Source organism: Setaria italica, chromosome II (genome assembly GCF_000263155.2).
Source record: "Setaria italica strain Yugu1 chromosome II, Setaria_italica_v2.0, whole genome shotgun sequence".
NCBI classification, from domain to species: Eukaryota; Viridiplantae; Streptophyta; class Magnoliopsida; order Poales; family Poaceae; genus Setaria; species Setaria italica.
Genome location: NC_028451.1, coordinates 39,954,887 through 39,975,655, shown reverse-complemented (window position 1 = coordinate 39,975,655; position 20,769 = coordinate 39,954,887). Strand labels below are relative to the sequence as shown.

At 49.5% G+C, this 20,769-nt stretch overlaps 5 protein-coding genes across 9 annotated transcripts; all 5 read right to left on the bottom strand.

The window, feature by feature from the left end:
- Window positions 1–2: 2 nt before the first annotated feature.
- Window positions 3–3,489, bottom strand: LOC101776018 (mitochondrial amidoxime reducing component 2). Its single transcript, XM_004957589.4, has 8 exons — window positions 3,208–3,489; window positions 2,956–3,105; window positions 1,758–1,934; window positions 1,557–1,645; window positions 1,407–1,471; window positions 1,145–1,247; window positions 454–567; window positions 3–338 (listed from the first exon to the last, which is right to left on the bottom strand). The coding sequence occupies exons 1-8, from the start codon at window positions 3,473–3,475 to the stop codon at window positions 210–212; spliced, it is 1,095 nt and encodes a 364-aa protein (XP_004957646.1). The 5' UTR covers window positions 3,476–3,489; the 3' UTR covers window positions 3–209.
- A 2,970-nt stretch (window positions 3,490–6,459) lies between these two features.
- On the bottom strand, window positions 6,460–10,439 carry LOC101774799 (ALA-interacting subunit 5). Of its 5 annotated transcripts, none has more exons than XM_012843481.2 (11): window positions 10,011–10,439; window positions 9,133–9,439; window positions 8,764–8,975; window positions 8,486–8,612; window positions 8,163–8,221; window positions 7,979–8,053; window positions 7,762–7,878; window positions 7,577–7,647; window positions 7,205–7,505; window positions 6,831–7,120; window positions 6,502–6,683 (listed from the first exon to the last, which is right to left on the bottom strand). In XM_012843481.2, exons 4-11 carry the CDS (start codon window positions 8,571–8,573, stop codon window positions 6,647–6,649), a joined length of 1,038 nt encoding a protein of 345 aa, XP_012698935.1. In that variant the 5' UTR covers window positions 8,574–8,612; window positions 8,764–8,975; window positions 9,133–9,439; window positions 10,011–10,439; the 3' UTR covers window positions 6,502–6,646. The 5 variants fall into 5 exon arrangements, with proteins under 5 accessions (XP_004957642.1, XP_012698935.1, XP_004957643.1 ...); XM_004957586.3 differs by having other exon boundaries at window positions 8,764–8,912; XM_022824010.1 differs by having other exon boundaries at window positions 8,764–8,902.
- A 630-nt stretch (window positions 10,440–11,069) lies between these two features.
- Window positions 11,070–14,361, bottom strand: LOC101774398 (mitochondrial amidoxime reducing component 2). Its single transcript, XM_022824644.1, has 9 exons — window positions 14,093–14,361; window positions 13,155–13,307; window positions 12,872–13,048; window positions 12,648–12,736; window positions 12,455–12,519; window positions 12,193–12,295; window positions 11,535–11,645; window positions 11,311–11,379; window positions 11,070–11,233 (listed from the first exon to the last, which is right to left on the bottom strand). The coding sequence occupies exons 1-9, from the start codon at window positions 14,241–14,243 to the stop codon at window positions 11,174–11,176; spliced, it is 978 nt and encodes a 325-aa protein (XP_022680379.1). The 5' UTR covers window positions 14,244–14,361; the 3' UTR covers window positions 11,070–11,173.
- A 1,360-nt stretch (window positions 14,362–15,721) lies between these two features.
- LOC101773998 (ALA-interacting subunit 5) lies at window positions 15,722–18,216 on the bottom strand. The gene is made up of 8 exons (XM_004957583.4): window positions 17,905–18,216; window positions 17,542–17,600; window positions 17,368–17,442; window positions 17,162–17,278; window positions 17,003–17,073; window positions 16,619–16,916; window positions 16,143–16,432; window positions 15,722–16,065 (listed from the first exon to the last, which is right to left on the bottom strand). Exons 1-8 carry the CDS (start codon window positions 17,990–17,992, stop codon window positions 16,014–16,016), a joined length of 1,050 nt encoding a protein of 349 aa, XP_004957640.1. The 5' UTR covers window positions 17,993–18,216; the 3' UTR covers window positions 15,722–16,013.
- A 301-nt stretch (window positions 18,217–18,517) lies between these two features.
- Window positions 18,518–20,239, bottom strand: LOC101773590 (dihydroneopterin aldolase 2). Its single transcript, XM_004957582.4, has 4 exons — window positions 20,047–20,239; window positions 19,573–19,795; window positions 19,217–19,421; window positions 18,518–19,095 (listed from the first exon to the last, which is right to left on the bottom strand). The coding sequence occupies exons 1-4, from the start codon at window positions 20,098–20,100 to the stop codon at window positions 18,870–18,872; spliced, it is 708 nt and encodes a 235-aa protein (XP_004957639.1). The 5' UTR covers window positions 20,101–20,239; the 3' UTR covers window positions 18,518–18,869.
- Between the last annotated feature and the right edge of the window lie 530 nt (window positions 20,240–20,769).

Genomic DNA, 20,769 nt, shown 5'->3' with positions numbered 1-20,769 from the left:
AAAAAAGGTTTTAAATGGCTTAAAAAAAGGTTTTAAATCCTTTGAATGGGTTCAACAGAGTATCTGAATTTCTTTGGGCAACCAGCATGCCCGAACTTTTGTCAGACATGCTTCACTATGATCCGTGTTGGTATATACAGGTACAGCTAGTGGTATTATGTACACGCAACAAAGGAGGAGTGGCTGTTACATAGCCCTGATTCAGTCACTCAAGCTGGCACTTCATCAGACGAACGGAATGACCGCATGACATAAACTGGATCGCCAACCTTGATGATCCTTCCTTCGCTGTTTGCTGACAGAGATTCCTTGCAGACTGCATTTTGCCCAAAGTACACCTACAGAAATCGATTAAAAAAACCATGAATTTTCACCGATTTAGGCCATTATGAATCTATTTCAAGGGCATGTTGGAGTAGCAAATGCTGCAGATAAGATGCGAGCGACAATCACCTGCCGTTTATTTTTGTGGCTTGGAAGCAGCACTTCACCAGACCGATATTTCTGCAAAGTTTCAGTTGGTTCGGTAGGGCTAGGTATTCCAGTGTCTTGATTAATTGTAGGCACCTGAATCAACCAGCACAAAGGGAATAAAATGGTGCTAGTACCGAATTTACTTGTTTCTATGTTCCTGGAAATTATAGGCACCACAAATTATGTTAATTTTATAAATATTACCTTACGAGAGCAGAACTAAGTCAATTAACTATTATCAGTTATCGATTTATTTCCATTATCACATAACTCAACAGAAGATCTAAACATGCAGGAAAGAAAACTTTTGAAGTCACACCTAGGACCATAGCCTTGTCGCTGATTTTACAATGCAAAGAAAAAAGAAATGAAAGAAAATTAGGATATCATCCAGATTAATAATTGAGTAAAATATCTGATGCTACAATAATCTTGTGGAGACACTGAATTTCCTATTATCAGTTACCATGTTCCCTTTCACATAGGCATTTCATAATTAACTTTGCAGCTAGAGTACTTTGACCTTGCTCACACATAATTCATTCCACCACTCTGATCTAATAGTGCCATGGTATTCCAGGGAAGCTTGAGGTAAAAACGCTTATACAGCCTCCATTTCAATCAATGAAATATATGCAGGTGGGTCTGTTAAAGAAAAAGGTATTTTTACCTTGCAACGGCCGCATAACTTCACACCTCGAAACGTTAGCTTGTTTATCTTTATTGTTTTCCACAGATCCTCTGCGTATGGGTGGCATCCCTCCACTAAAATACTGTCAAAAGAAATTACCTTTCGTAAGAATTAAAGCAACAAATGATTTAAAAAATTGATAGCGAATGCTCCATTAAGCAACTGTCATGGTTATCAGCCACACCAATTATCCTCAAATGAGCCATTCAGCAAATACAAGCACACAATGGGCGCAGCTCACTTTGGTCTGAAGCGGTTAATTGGTATGGGCTCTTCAAGTATCTCATTTAGTGCATCCAGTGATCCCTAAAAATAAACGTGCATTGTCAGGTAAAGCAACATTTGCAGATATTATTATCCTGAAACCACGGAATAGGATGAAGAACAATACCTGAGAGGTTATCAGAAAAGGGTAGCCATCAGAAAACATGGTTTTGTAACCTCGTGCATAGTCGGGGTCAGTCAGTCTAGTTTCCGACTCTGTTACAAAATGAGAAAAAAAATCAAATTCTCAGTAAGTAGCATATAAAGATCTTATTTAGCAAAAAATTCAAGGCAAATGGAAAGGCCTGCAGGAAACAACGGTTTGGACCTTCTTTAAAGCGCACGAGTCGAGTTGGGTTCCCAAAGAAATTGGAAAACCATTCAGCTGCTTCAGCACCTTCATCATAAGCGGAGCCAGACCACTCCCACACAGAGACATCATAGATTGTGGCGCATTCTGAAGCAAGAGGGATCTTCAATGGTTCCATTCCTGGTGCTCTGATAACTGCAGCATGTAGTCAGTTGGGTTGAATAAAAATGGCAATGGCAACTTTAGGATTAATTGTTCTCCTATGGAAAATGAATATAAAACGGCAAACGCCTGTTGACCAACAACCAATCAACATCAGCTGGAAGCAAGAGGAATGCTTGAAATGGTCCAAGGGTAACATGACAGATCACAAGTAAAACTAGCCGTAGTTTCAGTTCTCATTTAGTGCACATATGTTTCAATTTCTGGCAGTAAAGGTTGTACAATTAGTAACGCTGTGCAGGAAATGTGCAATGACATTCCACTGCAGAAAATCAACAGGCACCTGTTACTGTACCGGTAGCTGTTGTCCTATGGAGGTTTCACGGAGAGAATCAGTTATATGTTGGCAGGCTCAGGCTCATGCACACTCCTGGGCATCGCTTCTATGCAGGCAAAGGAGCGAACACCTACCATGCGGCCGCCGGCAACACGCCAGAAAACACAGAATGCAAAACGGCGACGGCGCCTGGCGAGGCAGCAAACGAGCGAGACGAAGGCGACGTTGGAGGTGAGACGTGCGTAGCGGCGCCGGGGTTGCGAGGCGATGAGGAGCCGGCCGTGCGGTGGCTCAAGCGCGGCGGGCGGGGGCGGTCGGTGTGGAAACAAGGACAGAGAAGGATTGCCACCCCCACGGATCACCCCACCCTGTAACCGTCGCTGCGCCACCGCCGTCCGGAGGCAAGCGAGGGGCACGCCGAGCGGGGGCCGGAAACATTCCCATTATTTTTCGAATACCCCCTCATTTGGATCGCGATTATTCGTTGCGATCCGAATATTTTTAATTTACACCCTATAATTTACAAATAACCCCTAAATTGGATCGCGACTAATAGTCGCGATCCGATTATTTTTCAATTAACCCCCTGTCGCGACCCGCTCCTCCTCCGCCCGTCCGCCGCCGCCGTCGAGGACGGCGGAATCGCGAATCCCCGCCTCGGCCACCATCCCCCAATCTCTCAACCCGCAGGAACACTGAAGGGCAGTAACACCATACCCATGTGGTCGTCGGGCGTGGGGAGCCAGTCCTCGGCGAAGGCCTCCGGCGGCAGCTCCACCTGGATGAGCGCGAGCTTGGGCTCCACCCTCTGGGTAATGCCTCGCCCATTGGAGTTCACCAGCATCCACTGCCGATCCCACCGGAACCCTGCCCGCCAAGATCAATGCGAGTGAGAGAAAGCACGCGTGTGTTTTGCAGCGAGTGAAGGAAGAGAGTGCGATGGATGAGCAGGTAGCAGAGTCGAGATACCGGTGGCGGTGATGGGGGCCTGGGGCACGGAGATGCCCCTGCAGGACTTGATTGGGTACACGAAGATGGACGTCACCGTGGCCGCCGGGCCCCCGGCGCCGCCGAGGAGCGAGGAGAGGAATGAGGCAGCGGCCTGCGCCATTGGGTCGGCTGGGGCCGAGCAGAGTACTGCAGGGTCTGCAATCTGCAGGTGAACTGGTGAAGCGGAAGCGCTACAGAGCAAATCTGCGTCCAGCCAAGGGAACGATGGCTTGTGAGTTGTGACCATGGAAAAAGATACCGGTGCGGCGGTGTCTGTCTCATCCGATTCTTGGAAATGGAATGTGTGGTGGCTGACATGTAGCAAGCATATTTACTTATTCATCCTTCCTTCTCTCTTTTCACTAGTGTATAGTATATATTTCTTGTTGTTCCGATCCGGGCACCAGCTGCCACCTGGCATCTCATCTGTTGACATCGCTGGGTCCTGCGTCTGCGTGTCAAACGGCTCCTGGATCATCAGCGGCAACGGCGAGCAGCTCGAGATCAAAGCACCTCAGCGAGAGGCCCAGGCTGGTGCACGGCGCGTTCCGGATCTCCTGGGAGACGGCGCGGCGGTCAATAGCCTCCCTCTGCGAGGTGGATGTCGTCGGGATGGCGCGGTTCGCCGCCGACGGCGAGGTGCAGTGCGTGGTCGTGGACCTGTGCTCGCCGCGACTGGACCGCGCGTTGTGGTGAACATGCGCGTGCTCGCGTCTGGAGGTGCTGGACCAACCCTGCGGACGCGCTGGACCTCCCGCTGCCCGATGCCCAGCGGAACGGAAGCGTCTCGATCGTGTTCCAGGCGTCGCGGCGCGGAAACGATGGAACGTACTGCAACGCGGACCTGGCGTCGCGGCAAGGCGGTGCGAGCGCCGCCGAGATCGCCGCGGTGCGTTACGAGGGGCTGGCATGAGGCGGTGCGCGGCGACCGGGGCGACCCACGCGGGCTTTGACGAGCGAGCAGCGTTGAAACCGGGCTCTGCTCTTCGCGATAGCAGATCTGACCTGCTCGAGTCCGATCCGACGGTCGCGAGGAGCCCAGGGCGTGGACGGTATTTCATTTACCGTCCACCCCTGGGGTCTCGGCTCCCCGGCGCGCTCGCCTCGCTCTCGCTGGCGATCCCACCGGGCTCGTTGGCGACAGAACACAGTTTCGTGGCCTTCGCCGCTAGCTTCTCGACAATTTCTTCGGGCGTTCTGCTGCACAGGATCTCGGGTGTGCTCGCCGGCGTGCTGTCCCATGGACGTCCAGACGGCCATGTCCTGCCTTGTCATGTATCTAAACACGATCATCTGAATGCATGCCATTTTAATTTGGTCTTGGTTGGATTCGGACCCCAGCGTCCCCAGCTGGCATCTCATCGCCTCATCGGCGTGCTCCCTCGTCGGGGACTTGCGCCGACAGGCCGAGCGCCACATGATGAATTGATGACATGGCTGGGTCCTGCGTGCCAGTGAGAGGAACATAAGCAGGAGGTCCGCGAGACCGTCGACGTCGAGCCACCGCTGACGCGCCCGGATCTCTTCGCATCCTTGGTACGCTTCGGCGTCGACTCGTCGCGCGGCGTTGCTACTGTGCGCGCTTCCTGGCGTCCGCAAGACCATGCGTCCATGCTCACCGAGTGACCAAGGCCATGGCCATCGCACACCCCGCGCTCTGCGGCGGCGGTGTTCACCCGTGTCAATGGCGCCTAGCCCGTCGACGAGCAACTCGGTGAGGGGCTCACCATGGTGCGCGTCTGCGCGACGTGCTCCGGCTCGCCTAGGATACGGTAAGGCGGTTGGCTGCCGGGGACGCGCAGCAGATCCGGCTCGCGTTCCAGGCGTGCGCTGCGACATAACAAATCGCGACGTCGACACGGCACGAGACACATGGGACAAACCCATCGATATCGCCGCGGCGTGGTCCGACGACCTCCGAGGCGCCTGGCGTGCGGGCGTCGCGGCGCGGTCGCCGACCGGTGCGTGGGCGACTTGCTCGGACTTGGACGAGCAAGGAATGGTGGGAAGAGGTCCTTTTTGCGATTGCGCTCATCGATCTCGGACGGTAGAACCTAGGGGTGGACGGTATTTCATTTACCGTCCACCCCTGGGTACTCCGCCGCCCGCCTGGCCGCCACCGTCGAGCTCGTGTCTGCGGACGAGCTGGAGCCAGCGCTGCTGCAGGCCTGCAGCCGGGGCGGCTGGACCTCAGGCGCGCATGGTTTTGCATTCCGGCTTCCCGCCGCCCGATGCCCGGCGGAAGCGTCTCGTGTTTCCGAGCGTGCGCGGCGCGGAAACGATGGACGTGACGCGGCGCGAACCTGGCGGCGCGGCGAGACGGAACGAACACCGCCGAGATCGCCCGGTGCGTCCGCATGAGGCTCCTTTTCTTTTCGAGAGGCGATCTCAACCGCTCGAGTCCGATCCGACGGCCTCGAGGGACCCACCCCTGGGGTCCTCCCGTCTCGGGCGTTCTCCTCGGCTCCTCGCTGGCGACCTCACCGGGCTCGTCGGCGACAAAACACACCTTCGCGGTTAGCTTCTCGCCTTCTCGACACGTTTTTCGGGCGTTCTGCTGCACAGGATCTAGGATGCGCTCGCCAGCGTGCTGTCTCGTGGACGTTGGCTCGGCCGCGCTCCGCCTTGTCATCGCGGCGGGGACGGGCTCGACGGCGGCGCCGCGGACAACTTGCGCGCGCGCGGTCATGGCAACGAGCCGCGGGGATACGACGGACCGCGTGTCCGAGTTCCCCTGCTGCCGGGAGGCGGCAAAAGCGGCTCGTGCCCCAGGCGTACGCGGCGAGGATGTGCCGAGTCGCCGGCGGCTGCAGGACGCCCTGCACCCCGCGCAGGCATAGCCCGCTGCGCTTGCGGCGGGGTCACTGGCTTACTGCAGCCTACGCACGCCAGTAGTCTTCCGTGGCCGCCGGCGAGGGGCGAGGAGAGGAATGAGGCGGCGGTCTTCGACACTGGGTCGGATGGGGCAGCGGGTCGCAGCAGAGCAGAGTACTGCAGGTGAAGCGGCACAGGGCAAATCTGAGCCCAGTGAATGATGGCTGATTGCGAGTTTGTGACCATGGTCCATGGAAGATACCGGTGTGTCTGTCTCATCCGATCCTTGGAACGTGTGGTGGCCTACATGTACGGCACCAAAGCATATTTGTTTATTTATTAGATTTATTCACTCTCCCTTCTCTCATTTCACTATATTTTTTTTTAAATTTGAAAGGAGTCTTTTTCACTAGACAATTTCAGGTCAAAGTGTCAAACTACTGGAGAACTGACATCAGATTACAGGTCAATAGCCAGTATCTGTGACTGCTGACTGTACATTACCGTTGAATTTTGGGTGCAATTATTGCATACACAGCTACGAACCGAAGTTCCAAAAGAAGAAATCGCCGATCAGCGTAGCACTAGTGGACTGGAAGCGCGGTCATCGTCGTGCAGGCCCGAGGTAGGGTTCCTCCTTGCTGCAAGCACAACCAAGCAGGAGCAATCAGCGCAGAAACTAAACACGAACAGAGAGCAGCTTGAATCTCTGATCGATCGAGCAACGTCTTTGTGTCGAGACTGAGAGCAAGCAAGGTAGCTGCTGCCTCGGTAAGACGGTAACTCACATTGGGACAAGGAGCCAGAGCAGCGCGAGGACCAGCGCCAGGCCGAGGCACGCCGCGCCGCCGGCCAGGTACGCGCGGCCGAGGAAGGTGCTCTTGCCGCCCAGCACGCCGGCGGTCGACAGCACCACCGCCTTCCTCCCGCCGAAGCTGTAGGTGTTGTAGTTGTTCATCACCGTCACTTGTATCAGATCGCCGGCACGGAGGTCCACCTCGATCCTCCCGTACAGCTTCCGGAACTTCGGCATCGCCGCCGTCCGCATCCACACCATCAGATCCTCCTGCTCGCTCAGCTGCTCGTATAGAATACAAATCACCGAAGCAGGTAAGATATGCAACCAAAGCTTCCAGGAACGAGAATTCCAGGACAAACTTACAGGTGTTCTTGGATCAAGCGTCCCGCCGCCGATGAGTCCCCCGCTCTGAAAGTTCCTGGGATACACATGCTTGCCGAACAGGCGATTCCTGTCACTCCTCCACGAGATGCCACGCTTGTCCACCTCCAGCGTCTCGTTGCCGCGGGCAAAGCTGTAGGTGTCGTTGAACAGGCTCCACGCCACGAGCCCGCAGGGGACGATGGGGCCTCCGTCCGCGGTGGCTTCAGGCTTGCAGAGTCTTGAGTCTGCAGATGCCATCTTGGGGTCGCTCAGCTGCCTGATGCTACGGCTCCTCGCGTACCTGTGAAGAGAGCAGTAGTTTAGCTTCTGCGGGGAATTCGTCAGTAGAAGTGATGAGCCGCGTTTGTTTACCGTCTGTGGTTCTGGTAGAACCTGTCGAGTTGATAGTATATGTAAATCGGCTTCTTCATATCCCTAGGGACCTGCAAGGAGAAGAATATATAGCCTAATCTTATGAAAACTTTCAGTGTCAATGGAAAGCAGGAGGAGGACTTTGTCTTTCTACTTCCATTTAACAAATGATGAATTAGATTTACCTTGAGAACTCTTGTGCAGGACTTATCCTCTGAAGGATTTTGGATATAAGCAACTGGATTGTTGCGCATGTTTTCCGGCACGCATGCAGTCTCATATCGATTTGCCAATTCAACAACCTATTTCAAGGCAGAAAGTCACTCCAAACTTGAATTTCAAGACCTGGGTCTCAACTCTCTACTACAGATCTAAATGATGCGCATCACAGTGCAAACATACCTTATTTGAGGTCGCGATGCAACCAAGACCTATCAGAATAAAAATTATGCCCACAGGCGCAATCATAGCAATAGTCTGATCACCCACAGCAAGTTACAGATAGTCATCAGATATCGATTTCATAAGCCATATTCGTGTTGTGATAGAACCAAGTAATGAAATAAGAATAAGAAATCGAACTCACAACGGGAAGAGTAAGTACAGGTTTGCATGCTGGAAGCTCCTGCCGAGTAAATTGATTATCTTCAACATCAATAGAAAAGATAGCAATAAGTACTTATCCAAAGTTTAAATTACAAGGTAACACCAAAGCATCCCATTAAATATACTACTTTAGGCTGCTTCTAGCTTCATTTAGCAAAAGGAAGGATCATTTGTGAACATAAAAAATTGCAAAAGTAATCACAGATATGATATAGAATTCTAGATTCACAGTTAATGCTAAGGAGAACAATTCAGGCTGGAGACAGAAATATAAAATTTTGCTTCTTATCTGATGAAACTTACACTGAGGCTTGTTGCGCTTCTTCGTGGTGTCTGCCGGACCATCCTGGGTGGGGCTTGGTCCAGCTGCATTACTATTCACTGGTGGCATTGTCGTCCCTGGTGAAGAAAATGTCCCAATGAACCAGTCCTGCAAGCTTGAAGAACTTATTTTAGACAGGCAAATGGTGATGTAGTAGTTCCAGAAAAGCTTCAGCACGAGAGTACAAAAGGAGGGAAAGCGTCAAGCAGGTTTAGGAATAGAGATGAAGCAAGGAACTACAAAAAGACGGAGAGACAACCTGTCCTTCAGAGCGTCTGGGAAACAATAAAGGTAAGGATCGTGTATGCTGATGTGATGTTGGCAGTCCTCAGCAGCACAGCAGAGCAACATTGGCCCAGTTCCTGCAGTCTTCTGCTTGGAGACGCTCCTGGATCCTTCTATACACAGCTTCCAGAAGGTCAGGAGCGCCACATTTTGCATCCACAAGCTCAGGTCATTCTGCTTACTCAGCTTTCAAAAGGCAGAAACCGAAAAGCAGGTAACCGAAATTTGCAAGACATGCACAAAATTTTTTGACATGCTGAAAACTAGAGCTGTGTCTCTTTTTTTTTGACAGACTATGAGATATAGGATAGCCCAGTCCAGTGACAAGTTAAACTACACTTACAAGTTTGTTTGGATCATGCCTTCCACCACCAATCAAAGCCCCATTCTAAAAGTTCTTTACATAAACACGCTTGCCAAGTGTGCTCTTTCACTCTTCCATGAAAACATATTGCTTATTCACCCTCAGAATTTTATTGCAATGGCCCATGAGTGAAGCTGTGTTTGCCATGGAACAGGCTCCAAGCTATGATTCCACAGGGGGCAATGGAGCTTCTATGTGCGGTAGCTTCAGTATTGCAATATATTCCCTTGTACAGTTGACCTTCTTTAGGATTTCTCTGTGCTGATCTCTACAACTCCTCACATACCTGCGTTCCGAATGTATGATCAGAATATTTAACTTCTGTGGAAAATGGTATATGAAATACCAGACACATTTCTACCTTTTATGGTTTTGGTATGACTACTCAATTTGACAACGATATATACGTGGATTGGTTTCCCCATATCCTCAGGGACCTACAGCTAAAGCAATAATCTTGTGAAAACTTCCACTGTCAATTGGTTGCAGAAGTGATTCCCTTATTACTCTCAGACGACAAGTTTTTCTTATTTTGACCTTGACAATCTTTGCGCATTTCTTATTGTGGATATCGGATTTATTTTGTTTGCGCAGCATGTTTTATTTCCCGGTAGTGATCAACTACTTCAGCAACCTAATTAGAAGGCATCCAGTTATTCTATTTAAAGAACAAAAGGCCTGAAGTACTGAACCGCCCAACGAGACTGAAAATTAAGCTCACAAACACAAGTACAGGAATATCCTCCTGATTCCTCAAAGTTATAGATGTACTCATACATTGATGTCTGAACATACTCGGGCGGGAGGGTAGAAAAATTTAAAACAACGAAGATTGAGCGGAAAAACATTGAACTCACAATGCGTGCTGAAAGGTGTTGCTGAGTAAATGGATGATCTTCAAAGCAAGCATGAAAATTCAGATGACGCCCGGCGACGAGGAGGATGATCTTCGAAGCAGCCAGGACGGGGATGGGAGGCCGCCGACAAGAGAATGGCGAGGAGGCCGTCCGTGGTCTGAGGCCTCGCACTTCGATCCTCATCATGGAACATGAGCCGCGCCGGTTACCCCCGCCCTGCCGCCGGGCAGCATCGCCATGCCTAAACACCGCGGCTAAGCATCTCTGGAGTGAGGGTCGCGGCAGGGGAGATCCGGCAGGGAAGCGGGAAGGGGAAAGCGAATAGAGGCGACAGGCGAGGAGCGGAAGCATTAGCCTCAACGAGGCGGCCACCGCCGTCGCCGCCTTGCCGGAGCCAGTGGGGAGAGGATAAGCAGGGGACTATTTTGGAAAAATAACAGGGTCCTTTGTGTAAATTTTGGAATAATCGCGATCCAATTTAGGGGTTTTTCTATAAAATACTGGATCGCGATTATTGATCGCGATCAGGGGGGTTTATGTAAAATACTGGATCACACGTTGTTCCCGATGTGCCGGCCCGTGAGCTCCGCTTGCCGCGCATATCCACGACGGCGGCGCGACCTCAATCTGGCCGGCCATGGCGGTTCCTGCGAACCACCCTGATCCCGCTTCGGTGCACCCATGCACTGCCTACCAGATCACTCGTATCCCCACCCCGATCGATACTCCCGCACTCGACTGATGCTAAGAAGAAGAACGTTGAAGAGGGGAGGGAGATGGATGTCGGATGAGGAGGAGTGACCGCGGCGGCGACTGCCATGGAGCCATGGCCATGGACCTTCATGCCACGAGTTCCAAGCGCTGTGAAAGCAATGCAGTGGTTACTGTCCTCTATTTTCACTTGATAATTTCAGGTTAAACCTGTGTCACTGACGCCAGATTCTAGTCTCTAGCAGTAAGATGGCATGAACATCCTCGTATGTTTGATTTGAACCGACTCATCAGCAATTCGTGATTATTCGGATGCCATGAAAGGTTTCAAGATCTGGGTTCGTTGCATGCACACAACACAGTTTCTGAATTTCTGAACTCTGGACAGACAACCACACACAATTTCTGAATGTCTGAACTCTAGAAATATACATAGCTGTTGCTATCAACAATTATTCATCTACCTGGTAGTCCCTTGCACACACAGTATGACGAGAAACATGAAGCAGTTGCTACATAAAAGATAGACTCAGGCTGGTGCTTCATCAGTAGAAGAGAATGACTGCAGAACATAAACCGGGTCACCGACCTTGATGATCCTTCCTTTGCCATTTGCTGACAGGGATTCCTTGCAGACTAGATTTTGCCCAAAGTACACCTACAACGATTCATAAATGGTTAGTCTTCAATGAATTTGGCCACCATTACGAACCTACACCCTGAGCATCCTGGAGTAGCAACGCCACAGATAAGATGCCATAATGGTCTGACGATGAACAAAGAGAAGACAGTTTGCAAGAGATAATTAGTTACCTGCCGTTTTTTTGTGTGTCTTGGACGCAGCACTTCACCGGACCGAAATGTCCGCAGAGTTTCATTTGGTTCGATGCCAGGAGTTCCAGTTTCTTGGTCAACGGTAGGAACCTGAATCAGTCAACGCAGAAGCTGAGATTTCAAAGGAAAGGGTGCACACCTTAGTATCAAATTTATTGGTTTCCATGTTCCCTAAAAAAAGTATGGCCATCACAAATTATGCTGCAATCTCACGGAATCACCTCATAATACTATCATCCATTCAAACTAACAATTATCAGTTTTCCCACTGATAAATTATCAGTAGGCAACTTGATTTGTCGCTATGCAGGAAATAAGGATTTTTTTTCCAACCCCAAATCATATAATTGCCACTCATCTCAATAAAAGGAAGAAAAAACAATTTTAAGTGAAAACAGTATTCTGTTCAAAATTCATAACATTAGATATGCCAGGTTAACATCTTGAGCTACATCAATTATGGTACTAGTATGATTTAGAAAGCCAAGTGCCACATATCAGGAGCGCAAAGCAAAATGAGAAAAAAAAACATATCTGCATGTTTTATCGCTTAGAGATCAAAGAGTGTTACAAATGGATCTGATTGGAGTGCTAAAGATAACAGGGGAGTCAATAACAACAATATCAGTATTTTTACCTTGCAACAGTCGCGCAACCTGACACCCATGAATGTTAGCTTGTTGATCTTCACTGTTTTCCACAGATCCTCTGAGTATGAATGGCATCCATCCACTAAAAGACTGTCAAAAGATATCAGCTAGCTTAGTATCAATTATAATTTGTAAGGGATAGGTTAGAAATTCACTAGGTAACCTTATTATAGTAGTTATCAATCACAACAAATAACCCAAGAAAGAAGTTGACAAAGTACAAACTAGCATGCGACTCTGCTTTCTCACTTTGCTCTGAAGCGGTTCATTCGCACAGGCTCCTTAAGAATCTCATTTAGTGCATCCAATGATCCCTGCAATGCAATGATCGAAGTACTGTAGCGACGTTTGCAGAGAGCTAGCATTTGTCTGGAAACAACTGAAAAATCTGAACACTTCCCCTCCAAAAAAAAAACAAAAAACAAAAAAGTCTGAACACTACCTGGGAGGCTATCAGAATTGGGAAGGCATCAGAGAACATCACTTTGTAGCCTTGAGCATAGTCCGGATCGGTCGGTCTAGTCTCCGATACTGTGAGAGAAAACAGCAAGACAAGCATCCTCTGTACTAAGTGACAGAGACAGAATGTCCGAGCAACAGAAATGCAAAGGCCTATAACACCAGGTATTGAATTAAGAGAACGCAGGTTTGAATCGATTTCAAAACCTTCTTTGAAGCGCACTAGCCGGCTGGGCTTTCCAAGGTAAGAGGAGAACCACTCGGCTGCCTCGGCTCCTTCGTCGTACGCAGAGCCAGACCATTCCCACACGGCGACGCCATCGATCGTGGCGTGCTCGGCGGCAAGAGGGATCTTCAGAGGGTCCATTCCGGGTGCTCTGATAACTGTGAAATTGAAGTGCTCGGATTCGAGTTTATAAAAGTGATATGTTTAGACTCTGCAGGAGTGTCCCCTGCAGGAAAATGAACAGACGGTATAAGTATACGATACCCATGTGGGAGTGGCTGGCTGGCTGCCAGTCCTCGGCGGCGAAGGCCTCCGGCGGCATGTCGGCCTCGACGAGCGCGAGGCTGGGCTCCACCCTCTGCGTCACTGCACGGCCCTTGGTGTTCACCACCATCCACTGCCGATCCCACCTGAACCCTGCGCGCCAGGATCAGTAGCGTGTGTTAGCACCAGAGCTGGGACTTGGCCGTGCCGTGCTGGCACGGCCCAACCCTCTCGCGCCTCGTGCCGCATCGTGTCTTAGGCACGTTAGGCACGTCGTGCTGTGCCGGCATGGCACGGCAAACCTCTTACTAGTCCAAACACGGTCCGTGGTACACTAGCCTATTTTAGTGCCATGCCAGCCCAAGCACAACCCTTCGCAATATATGTGTTTGTTTTTTTTGTTGGTGCTCATTTTCTTGCCCATATTTTTCTCTCATTTGTAAACAATAATTCCGAGGAAACAAATTATATTATATAAATGTTGTAGGTGAATGTTATAACTACGAGAACGCAACATTAGTACGTTATGAATGACCATGATTCCATAATGATTCCATAAGGTAGATTTTGTGGTTTCATTTCATAGTACTCGTTATGTTAGGCTATATGACACATAGAACGAATGATGCAAGGATTATGTAACTCGCATGTGTGCTAATGGGCTATTTTTTGTGCCGTCCTGATCCCAGCACGGTACAAGATACGTACCGTGCCGTGCCACCCGTCATACCGAGATCCTAGGCACGGCACGACCCTCGCATTCGTGTCGTGCCGGCACGATCTAAAATTTATCGTGCCGTGCTGTGCTTTGAATCATGCTAAAATATCGTGCTTCGGGCGATCCGCAAATAGCACGGCAAGTCCCAGCTCTAGTTAGCACTGAGCAGAGCTCGTGGCAATGGAGATCGACCAGGGCCAGAACGAGTAAAGTATAGTACCGGTAGCGGTGATAGCGGCCTGGGGCACGGAGACGCCCCTGCAGGACTTGACGGGGTACACGGTGATGGACCGCACCGTGGCCGCCGGCTCCGGCGACCCGCCGCCGCCAAGGAGGGAGGGGAGGAAGGATGCTGCCTTCTCCATGGCCATGGGCTTGTTTGCAGGCAGAGGAGACGAAGATGCGAGGAGCTAGCACACAATGGGTGTGAGATATATATACACACACACTGCCAGTCAGACAGTGGAGCATTCAGCAATAAGCCGGCGGCGATGCTGCAAGAGAATACAAAGACCGTTGGTTGGTGGTTCGGTGCCTACGTGGCGTGTCATCGCGTAGCTAGCTGGTTGTTTGGGCGGCACGCATAGCAATTGCCCGGTGGCGGCCAAGGCCAACACTTTTCACTCTTAAAACCGAGTCCGGTGTCACGTTCGGCGTCATCCCTGACGAGACGAATTGTGATAGAATAGAAGGATACAAACGGTTGGTAATTTAAAGTGGACCAGTCGAACTGTCCTACTGACCAAAGCACGTGCGGAAGCAACAATCCAACCAAAGGCTTCCGGTTCTGTATTCTTATATGGGGGCAAAATGAAAAACTCGACGAACCGAAGCAAAATAATGCAAGTGAAAATAGCTTCCAGCCTCTGTCACTGACGTCCTTCACCGTGACCCCATCCCAACCTCCCAAGTTTAGTTAAGTTGACGACGCGGTCGCTGGCGGCTCCCTCTTCCGGAGGTAACATCACGACGCCATTTCTTGATGCAGTAGCGTTAACCTTAACTGCTAGCCGTGTCACCACTCACCAGCAGGCTGGCACATTCCAAGGTTCATTACCAGTTTTATTACCACCTGACCCATAGCCTCTCTGCACAGCGGAAGGAGAAGATGTGTGTTTAGTTTTGGGATCAAGTGGAATGGGTTGGGTTTAACCCATCTCATGTTTGGATGAGAGGGATGGGTTCATTCCAATCTTTTGGTTGGTTGGAGGTGTTGTGAGGGATGGGATGGATGCCATTTTAACACCGTTAGCAACGGATCCCACCTGTTAGCTGCAGGGTCCACATGTCATCCTCATCCACCTTATTTTCTTCCTCTGGCCACCCTCCCTCTCCTCCGCGCGGCTGCTCCCTCTGCCCCCGCGCTCTCCCTCACGCCGCCACCCCTCTACACACGCGGCCGCCGCTCCTCTCTCTCCCTCGCACCGGTCGCCGCTCCCTCCTCCCGCGCCAGCCACCGCCCCTCTCGCTCCTCCCCCATGCCGGCCGCCGCCCCTCTACCCGCGCCGCTCCCTCCCCGTGCCGGCTGCCGCTCCCTCCCCGCGTCGGCCTCCTCCTCATGCTCCTCTGCGCCTCCCTCTCCTCACGCGTGAAACGGACGCCAACGACGTGCATGCGGGTCCAAAACGACGGATGCATTCAACCCACATATAGGAGGAATATTCCCTCCTGGGTCCGACCCAACCCAGATACATTTTCAACCAAACGTGGGTCGATGAGAGTCGAACCCGTTCCAACCCAATTCGGCCCCCAAACCAAACACACCCTATATATCCTCCCAGCAATCACTAACCACTAACCAGCAAGATGAGCATTGAACGATCATCGCCATATTTTGGAGACACCGGGATACTGCATTACTGCTTGGTGCATTTTGTATCTCCTCAGTCTGAATTCTGTATAAGCAGCCAACTGCCCAACCAACATGTCTGAATTTACGGGAACCAAACCATTTTCACGCACGGCAATGGCATGCAAATGCAGCGCTGCAATCTGTCGGATGTACAGTATATACACACACGACGCAGCTCTATCGCTGTTCGTTCGATCCTAGCAAGAAAATCACCAACCGAACCCAAGCCTGAAAAAGAAACGGCTTCAATATAATCTGAACACGATCTTCTCCATCTAGGCACGCGTGGTCATCGTGCAGGCCGGGTCAGAGGGTACCGCAGCGCAAGATGCTCCTCTCTCCTGCAACCAACAAAACCCATCTACATCATCCCCAAATGCAGCTACGAATTTTGCAGAGGCTTAAGTAGGCCACTTACAGTGGGAAGACGAGGCAGAGCAGCGTCAGGAGCGCCGCCAGCGCGAGGCAGGCGAGGCCGACGACCACGTACCCGCGGCCGAGGAACCCGTTCTTGCCCCCCAGCACGCCGGCGGTCGACAGCACCAGCGCCTTCTTCCCGCCGAAGCTGTACGTGTTGTAGTTGTTCTGCAGCGTCACCGTGATCAGCTCGTCGACGTGGAGGTCCACCTCGATCCTCCCGTACAGCTTCCGGAACGTTGGCAGCGCCGCGGTTCGCATCCAGACGATCAGATCTTCCTGCCTGCTCAGCTGTTCAAGTTGTTTGTATATAAATGCGAAGTAGGTAACTAGAACTCACAAGATATGAATCAAGATTTTTCAAATACTGGCAGTTAGACCTCCAAACTCATAAAAAAACTAATAAGCAGATCTTTACTGGCAAACCAAAACAAGAGAGTTGCCCCGTGTTCCACTAACAAGTTCCACAAGACTTACAGGTATTCTTGGATCGAGCGTCCCACCACCAATCAGAGTGCCATTCTGGAAATTCCTCGGAAACACTCGCTTCCCAAAAATGTCCCCCCTTTCGCTCCTCCACGAAATGCCTCGCTTGTTAACCATCAGCACCTCATTGCCACGAGTGAAGCTGTACGTGTCGTTGAACAAGCTCCAAGCTACGAGCCCGCAGGGGACAACTGGGTTTCCATGGTGAGTAGCTTCAGGTTTGCAATACTGTGTGGTGTTGACCTCCTCAGGACTTCTCAGCTGCTTATCGTTACGGCTCGTCACATACCTGTGCTTCCCAATACGTTTTTCTTCAGTATAATACTTATTGCTTCCACGGAAAATCGTCAGCTAAAATGGCAGACACGTTTTTACCTTCGATGGTTCTGGTAAAACTTGTCGAGTTGATAATATATGTAGATTGGCTGCTTCATATCCTTAGGAACCTACACAAAAGAGCAGTCTCCCATCCAATGAAAATTTCCTCCAACTGAGAACAGACAAAGTTTTTACTTTCAGATGATAACCGTTTACCTTGAGAATCCTTCTGCAGGTCTTATCTATAGAAGGATTCTGGATATAAGCAACTTTGTTGTCAAGCATGTATCCTGGTACACATGAAGTTTCATATTGATAGACCACTTCAACAACCTATTTGAAAGCAGAAAGTTACACCAAACTTGGATTTTCAGAATCGGGTTCAGAACACAGATTATATGTCCATCACAGCTCAAACTTACCCTATTTGATGCTGCAATGCAACCAAGGCCAATTGGGATAAAAATTATGCCCACAAACAAAAGTACAGGAATAACCTGATCGCCAAGAGTTAGTTAGAGATAGTCATCACATATTGTATTTCCAAGCCAAATTCATGTTGAGAAAGAACTAAAAATCAGGACAGTTGAACTTACTGTCTTAGGCGCAAGTATAGGCTTGCAAGCTGGAAGCTGCTGCTGAGTAAACGGATGATCTTCAAAATCAACAGAATAGGCAGCAATAAGTATTTATTTCAAATTTAAACCACAAAGATAACACCGCTAAATAAATTACTCTAGGCTACTTCTAGCTTTATGAATCATGATCCTCCAATCTTGGAAAGGTAGTTTTCCAGTTTGCAGAACATCAAGTCATATTTCATGATAATCTGTAACAAAACAAGGTAGGAACCTACAGCCTGTTCATGGGAGCAAACACCCCAGTCCTCAAATGCAATAAATTCAGGCTAGAGATAAAGAAAAACAGAATTTTTGCTTCTTTATCTGAGGAGAGATTACACTGAGGCCTGTTGCGCTTCTTCATGGTGGCTGCCGAATCATCCTGGCTAGAGCTTGGTCCAGCTGCATCACTGTTTGCCAGCACCATTGCTGCCTGTGGCGAAGCAAGCGCCTCAATGAAGACTCCAGCCCTGCAAGCTGGAAGAGCTTAATGCCCCCAAAGTGAGTGATAGAAACAAATGGTGATGTAGTGATTTCAGAAAGCTTCAGCAGGAGACTACGAAAAGGAGGCAAGGCATTAATCAGGATTAGGAGTAGAGACGAAGCAAGGAACTGAAAGGATAGAGAGACAACCTGTCCTTGAGAGCCTCTGGGAAACCAGAAAGGTAAGGATCACCTAACCCAACCATCCACGTCACTTTCCTCATGCTTCAGAAGACTTTGGTGGTTTGCCCAGGATATTATTGGCTTCAGAAGACTTTGGTGCTTCAGAAGACTTCAACCAATGGAAATCAATGCAGGGATTTCATAAGTATCACAGCCAGCGAAACAGCCAAGGAAATGTCACAGTGCAAGAAGTTTCATGGAGATTTCTCAGGTACAAGAAAGTTTCATTGATATTGCTATTTCTGATGTCAGTTAAGAAACTTTAGCTTATTTAATGAGGCCCACATGACAGCTCCAATTTCCTTATAGTTTTGACAGAATGGAACAAAAGAGGGTACAAACTTTACAGAACCACAGACTGGACACCAAGGAAGGAAGGTACAATATGCAAAATATCAACCAGGTTCATAATAATATCCAATGCCAGAATTCCATCTCCATCCAAGCTTTACCCAGAAAAAAAAAAATAGTGCCTACTTCAACTCCAATAGAACTGACCAATTTTGAGCCCAAAAAAAGATTCTGAGTGCAATATTTAGTACAAATTGTTGTAGTACATACATCTGCAGAAAAGCAATGTTGAGCAGTCAAAGACGCAATTGACAGATTGAATATGGACATGTCATCCTCACAGTATGCTACTGCAGTGGAGCTCCTGGTGAACTTCCTGTCTTGTCCTTTCTATACCTAACTATCTCAACACCTAAATAGTCAACAATTCCTTGTACAGCGACATGAGGTTTCTTAACTTCAACCCGGACAGCAGATATTTGTGGGAACTTGAGCAATGTGGCACTTGCAATCTGGTGAGCCACTGACTCCAAAAGATTCTGAGATGGACCTTCAACCACATTCTTGGCAATTCTGCGGAGCATGGACACAGATCAGGACTTTGATAACATGAATGTATAAGTCAGGAAAGAGAATATGACAATAAAATAAAAAAGTCTCAGTTCATTGATCATACATACACGAACGCAGTTACCTGTAAATATCCGTGTAACTGACTGTATCAGATATGCTGTCAGTTTCACCAGCAGTGCTCAGATCCATCCAAGCATCAACATCTACAACAAACTTTTGGCCCAGAGTCTTCTCCTCCTGTTTCACTCCATGGAATCCATGAAACTGCAAACCTCTAAGCACAAGCTTATCCTTCCCAATCAACTCCCTTTCAGCCATAAGAGGACCTAGAACACAGAACAAATTCAGTTAGTCGGCACACGAAAGACCGCGCTTTCAAGTCTTCAGACCTTTTTGTTTAAGCTGTCTCAGTGACCGAAAATGAAAAAGTTGACAGAGGAAGTCAGCAGAACCAAAAAAAGCTCTGCTCTTCCTAACCTGCAGCGCCTCTTGTCGGTTGGCTGTGTTGGGAGCTGAAGGACGCACTGTGAACCAAAGTAAAATGGGGATGCCGCTGCTTGACAGCAAGGAAGGAAGGGGCAGCGGCTACTCCTGAATTTGCACTTGGTGGGCAGATGTGCAATCTGACGAGCCCACAAGGTAGTGAGCATAACAGCAGTTGGAATCCAGGAACACCCCACCTGCCTGCTGTGCTGAGAGCCTGAGACAGAGAAACAGAGTCGTTAGGCAGCAATCACAAGTAATGTCCCCATAACCTCTTCATAAGCTTGAACGAAACCAATCTACTCGCCACACGATCCGCACCTAAATTTGAAACGCAAAAGGATTGATTCGCACGAAGAAAGGGTCACAGAATGCAGGAACTGAAGCAGAACGGGCAGGCAGCGAACAAGGGGAGAATCTCAAGGCGCCGCCACACCCTGCCGGCGGGAGGTGAAGGGCGAAGAGTACCTGAGAGGCTGGGGAGGACCGGAGGAGCCCCTGAGAATCCGAGACGGGGCGCATCACCCCGGAGCGAATCGAGGAATCTCTTCCGCCGTCCTCCTGGGCCGAGCTAGAAGGAGACGGCGGCGGCGAAAGACGACGCGAGGAAACGAACAAAGCGCCAGCGTCCAAAACATTCCTTTCGTTCGTCCTCGTCCGAAGACCTTATCTTCACCGTACGTACGTTCTGCGAGCATTTCGCTGATTTCATTCAAGTACTTGCATATTTGCAGTGAGTTTTTTTCCCCCGTGCGCGCGTGATTTAGATGCAGTAAACGCACGCAAAAGATGTAGCCTGCAGCAGTCGTTTTGTATCAGTTGCTGCTGCCTGTCAAGCTGTCATTACCCTCCGATTCCTTCTTAAAAGCTGATTGCGGTTCTTCTTTCGTTCGGTACTACTCCGTTCAGAATTGTAAATTTATTTTGATTTCTTTTTTCAAATTGTAGGTTCGTTCGATTTTTTTGGCTGCATAAATTTTGCTATGAAACCTAAATATAGTATATATCTAGATGCATACAAACATCTATATATCTAAATGCATACAAACATCTATAAAGTTAAAATGATCTACAATTTGAAACGGAGGGGATACTTTTTAAAATCTGATTGCGCCCGAACGAGTGTAAACAGCTGCTTCGTTCATGATCTGGATGGAGGCAAATTAAACGATCCCCTGTATATGTGAAGTT